Source organism: Mercenaria mercenaria, chromosome 14 (genome assembly GCF_021730395.1).
Source record: "Mercenaria mercenaria strain notata chromosome 14, MADL_Memer_1, whole genome shotgun sequence".
In the NCBI taxonomy this organism is placed as follows: Eukaryota; Metazoa; Mollusca; class Bivalvia; order Venerida; family Veneridae; genus Mercenaria; species Mercenaria mercenaria.
The window spans coordinates 17,087,189-17,091,525 of NC_069374.1; the positions used below are offsets into that span (position 1 = coordinate 17,087,189).

Here is a 4,337-nt window from a genome sequence, read left to right on the forward strand (position 1 = left end):
ATTTTTTTATTAACTGTTATTACTTTAAGTTATACATGAAATACTAATGTCTTGCAGAATAATCTTCCGTAATATACTTTTACAATGTTTCCGATTGAGTACGTGAAATAAAAGAACAGTTAAGATTGAATTACGTTGATTGCATGACTGAAAGAAAATAGTGATAAACTGTAAGTGAAGGATGATTTGAATGTAAACGATAAACTTAACTGCAATGAAAACCTTATAACTTGATTGGGAGTCATAATTTTAACTGTATAAAAACATTTATTACATCGAAAATAAAGCAAATCTGTAAAATATAACAGCATGTCATTGACCATTTTAGAAATGATATACAAAATAAAGGTGTAAATATTAAGTATGGAAGCATAATTAAGGGTTCCTTTGTTACATGTGTATAAATAATAATGTTTTAATCATTGAAAGTTAATTCTTTAAGAAGTCAATAGCAGGTGCGAATATTCTGCTACATCTAGATCCATAAATTGTGTGAGTCATTTTACTTATTTTGGAGGCAGATTGGAACGAAACAATATGTTTTCTGCAGCGAAATGACAAGACGTTTCTTTGCTCTGCTTTTTCTTCTAAAGCTTCCCGAATGGCAGGCACATTGCTGAGCAGTGCTTTGTGTCATAAAGGTTGATGTATATTAACATATGAAAATGTGGTCAATTATATTCAAATACACAAACGAGTGTATGGCATATGTTCGGAATAAGGAAAATGTCCAAGTTAACTTGAATTTAAGAGGGGATTGGATTGGTTTCAATGCCTGTTAATTATAGAGGTATGATTTAAGAGTGCCATTTCGAAACACATGTTACTGTTATATCACAGTGCCCAAGTTTGATCAGGTTTAGTACAAATGGAAATATTTGAGGATCATAGATACGAAACAATCGTTCCCCTACCATCTGAGCTTATGAACTATATCCTGACAAACATTGAAGTAACCGATATTTTACTCGAATTTGCTGGTTTAATACAATCTTTTATTTCTCTCATATTTCTATGACACTGTCACAAGCACAGACACAGAATGACGTTTTCCAGTCAAGTGAGACAATTTTCTTGACATGTATCTAATTCAAAAACACTTAAAGAGATTAATAATGTAAAATAATTGTCCAAAAACGTGTTTTCCAGCAATAGCTCTTTTATGAATTCATGGATTTCCGAGTTAGCTCTCGGCCTGCGACATTTATATAAATGCATGCCTCTTAATATTATAGTATTATCTAAACATACATATACCTTCCAAAATACGTATCAGACGGCTCTGGAATGCTTTCATACACGATAAAACAGCGGCAAATCTTAATATGATCAAACTGACGTTTACTTCAATCACAATATCTCCCCAAGCCATGAAATAATCTTTAAAAAGCGGTTATTTAGACAATAAAGTAACATTAATTGTTCACACCATTGTTCAACATTCACAATTATTGTGGTACATAACGAATAAAATGCATGTATATACAAAATGAAAGTCAGAATGAATGTCTAGACTAAACAAGCATCTGTATGAACCTACGAAGAAAAAAATTGTATCACTCACTGATACCAAAATGGCACATTTAAACTATTGCCCCTCACGGACTGACGCTCAAATTTTGGCATGACACAAAGGGCAGTTTCTGTGATACTTTAGATTGTCACAGATTGTACAATATAAAAAATGTCCACATGGAATGTAAATAACTTCTTTGTTTCGTGTTTTACAGTGGATGCACAATATGAGCTCTGTCAGTCTCTCCTCTACGGCATCACATTCGACTATGGAATATAAAACAAACATGCTTGTTAACAATATCCCGACTATAGGTCGGTCTTACTATTTTTAAATATAAATTATCTCTCTCTAAAATATATATATTATTGTAAGACATTGAACAGGCGCTAGCTAGCCCAAGAATTAACATCTACTGTATATCACATCTCCCCGAAGGTAAAGAAAAATTCTTTAAATACCCATTATTAAATGGACACATAATTGGACACATTAGCCTCCTAGACATCGATAACTAGTGGAGTATAGACAGTAAATGCTATAGAAAAAATATACCATTGATTCTAAATGCGTACTAAATGGAATAGCATTTTCATACTAACATTTTTCAAGGGTTATTTGCTCCTCCTCGCAAACCTAGTTATTTAGTAAATGATACACGAAGAAAGCTAAATGTACAGTTAAGGCATCGTCACAGTGGCGGCAATTTTACTCAATTTTTTACATGCAAATTTTCATAACAATAAAAGATGACTAAGTGGTAACAATAAAGTAAATAATTGTGAACATATGCAAGTAAAAGGATGTGCATTTCACTACCTGTATTATGCCTTTATTCGATATTTTTCTCTGGCCAAAATCACCAAAATTTGCAATTTTACATGTAGTCAAAATCAATATATATTCAATACATGTAAAAACTAATTACAGCCAATTGTAAAGCAAACCATGAAGAACAAAGTCTTAAGGAATTTATTTTGAAATTTTACCTGCTTACTAAATTATACACAAACATCCAAACACCATCAATTTATCTAATTTGTTTTATCTGTTTACACATAATTTACAGGTTTATAAGCAGATGATATTATAGGTTGACTGTTCAATGAAAAATTTCATCTCCCAGTGCAAATCAATAGCGTTAGTGTGGTGTTGCATTTAACCATCGAATGTGTACTAGTTTACTTAGCTAGCTGTGGTCAGTAACGCACATGTACAAACAACATTTTAAATTAAATCTACATGGGGTTGTCTTTTTGTGTCTAATGCAATAACCAGGAACAATTTCGACAAGAATTCCGTAAGATTTTGTAGTATACATATTGTACTTCAAAATACTAAATTTTGTCTTGTGAATATAATTATGTTCTAATGGAATTTGACTGCCCATAATATTTCTATATTTTGGGCCAAACTTTCGATCTAAACGACACATTTACAAGCGGCGTAGGTACTACAATTCATCAAATGGTTCTATGATGACGATAATTTGACCACCTGTTAAGGCTTTAGTGCAGTTTTCAAGAGGAAAACACTCGGCCTGAAAATATTAACTGCTACTGAGTTATGACTGTTGCGATGCTCTTAAATGTACTTATGTAACAAGTAGACAAAATAATCGATTTTTTCTGGTAGAATGATTTACCTGTTACATTGCTTGTCAAGGTCGGTACTTGGATAGGGGGAACCATTATTGGTGTAAATGTACAAATACAATCGGAACATCTTCCGTATGACTTTCTCTGAAATAAGTATAAGTTTCCTTAATGTTGTAGTAACATTCATTTAAATTTTAAATTGAGATAGCAGGTAAAATATGAGTGGCTTGATTATTAAATATCACGGAAAAGGCAAGAGGAAAATAATGCCTTATGTTTTATTATGTATCATATACGAGCTATTACATTTTATCTTACCACTAACATTCAATTCAGTATTTTAATTTATCGAAGATCAGTGTACGTTTGTCTTCAGCAAAACTTCAAACCATCTTTCAATTATACAATTTCGAGAATATTTTGTTTTGTGGCAGCCGAAAAACTTGTTTGCATTCTGAATTGATTGTTTTAATAATAAAACAGAGCAAAAATACAAACTATATGGAGATTTGCTGATTTACTTACCACGGTTTTATCACCAAACATATGCTGGAGAACTGCTGAACGTAAATCCGATATGAAATAAGAGATCATCCATTTGTAACACTGGGACATTATGCAACGCTGTGTATATAGACATATTTTTGTCTTCATATCTAGTAATGAACCTGCGAATGATAATGTGTTCTTTTTTCGCATTTATATGTGTCTACAAAATCAGAATAAAATATATAAGAACTGCATAAAAATGATATTGATTTATCATCGAGTGGACTGTTTCAGTTTTATAAGCCTGTCCTATATGTTACATTTATTCAAAAAGAAAATAACTTGTCGTGATGAAACTCATATGGCGGCTTTCTAACTGCTTTTCGTGGTAGAAGAAGGCCACAAAAGTCCATCCTGACATTATTTCACGCACAGATATGCACCTGTATTGAAATTTCGTCCTTCCATTAGCCAGCTGGATGGATTAATTACATGAAACAAATCTGTGCTCCAAGCTTCTAAATTATTCTTCCATTGATTTGAGGCAAACTTTCCCATAACGTCCCTGTACAAATTACCACAAAATGATTTTAAACTCTAGACTTTAAGTACCTGGACAAATCAGGCGGGAAAACGAAATCAGCAATATGTGTATCATGCCAGCGGTGATGAGCCGCATCTCCTGATCAAAGAAACTTTTGAATCCTTTCAGCAATATATTGATAAGGACAGCA

The 4,337-nt window shown here is 32.4% G+C and overlaps 1 protein-coding gene across 1 annotated transcript; it reads right to left on the bottom strand.

Moving 5' to 3' along the window:
• Positions 1-999: 999 nt before the first annotated feature.
• Positions 1,000-3,759, bottom strand: LOC128548258 (baculoviral IAP repeat-containing protein 7-B-like). The gene is made up of 3 exons (XM_053522742.1): positions 3,640-3,759; positions 3,162-3,258; positions 1,000-1,782 (listed from the first exon to the last, which is right to left on the bottom strand). Exons 1-3 carry the CDS (start codon positions 3,727-3,729, stop codon positions 1,613-1,615), a joined length of 357 nt encoding a protein of 118 aa, XP_053378717.1. The 5' UTR covers positions 3,730-3,759; the 3' UTR covers positions 1,000-1,612.
• Between the last annotated feature and the right edge of the window lie 578 nt (positions 3,760-4,337).

Excerpts from the sequence above, each read along its gene's own strand:
- LOC128548258 (XM_053522742.1), bottom strand. The coding sequence starts at position 3,729 with ATGTCCCAGTGTTACAAATGGATGATCTCTTATTTCATATCGGATTTA. Across the intron at positions 3,259-3,639 it reads TGTTTGGTGATAAAACCGTG|AGAAAGTCATACGGAAGATG; the intron begins GTAAGTAAATCA and ends TACTTATTTCAG. Across the intron at positions 1,783-3,161 it reads CTTGACAAGCAATGTAACAG|TCGAATGTGATGCCGTAGAG; the intron begins GTAAATCATTCT and ends TATATTCCATAG.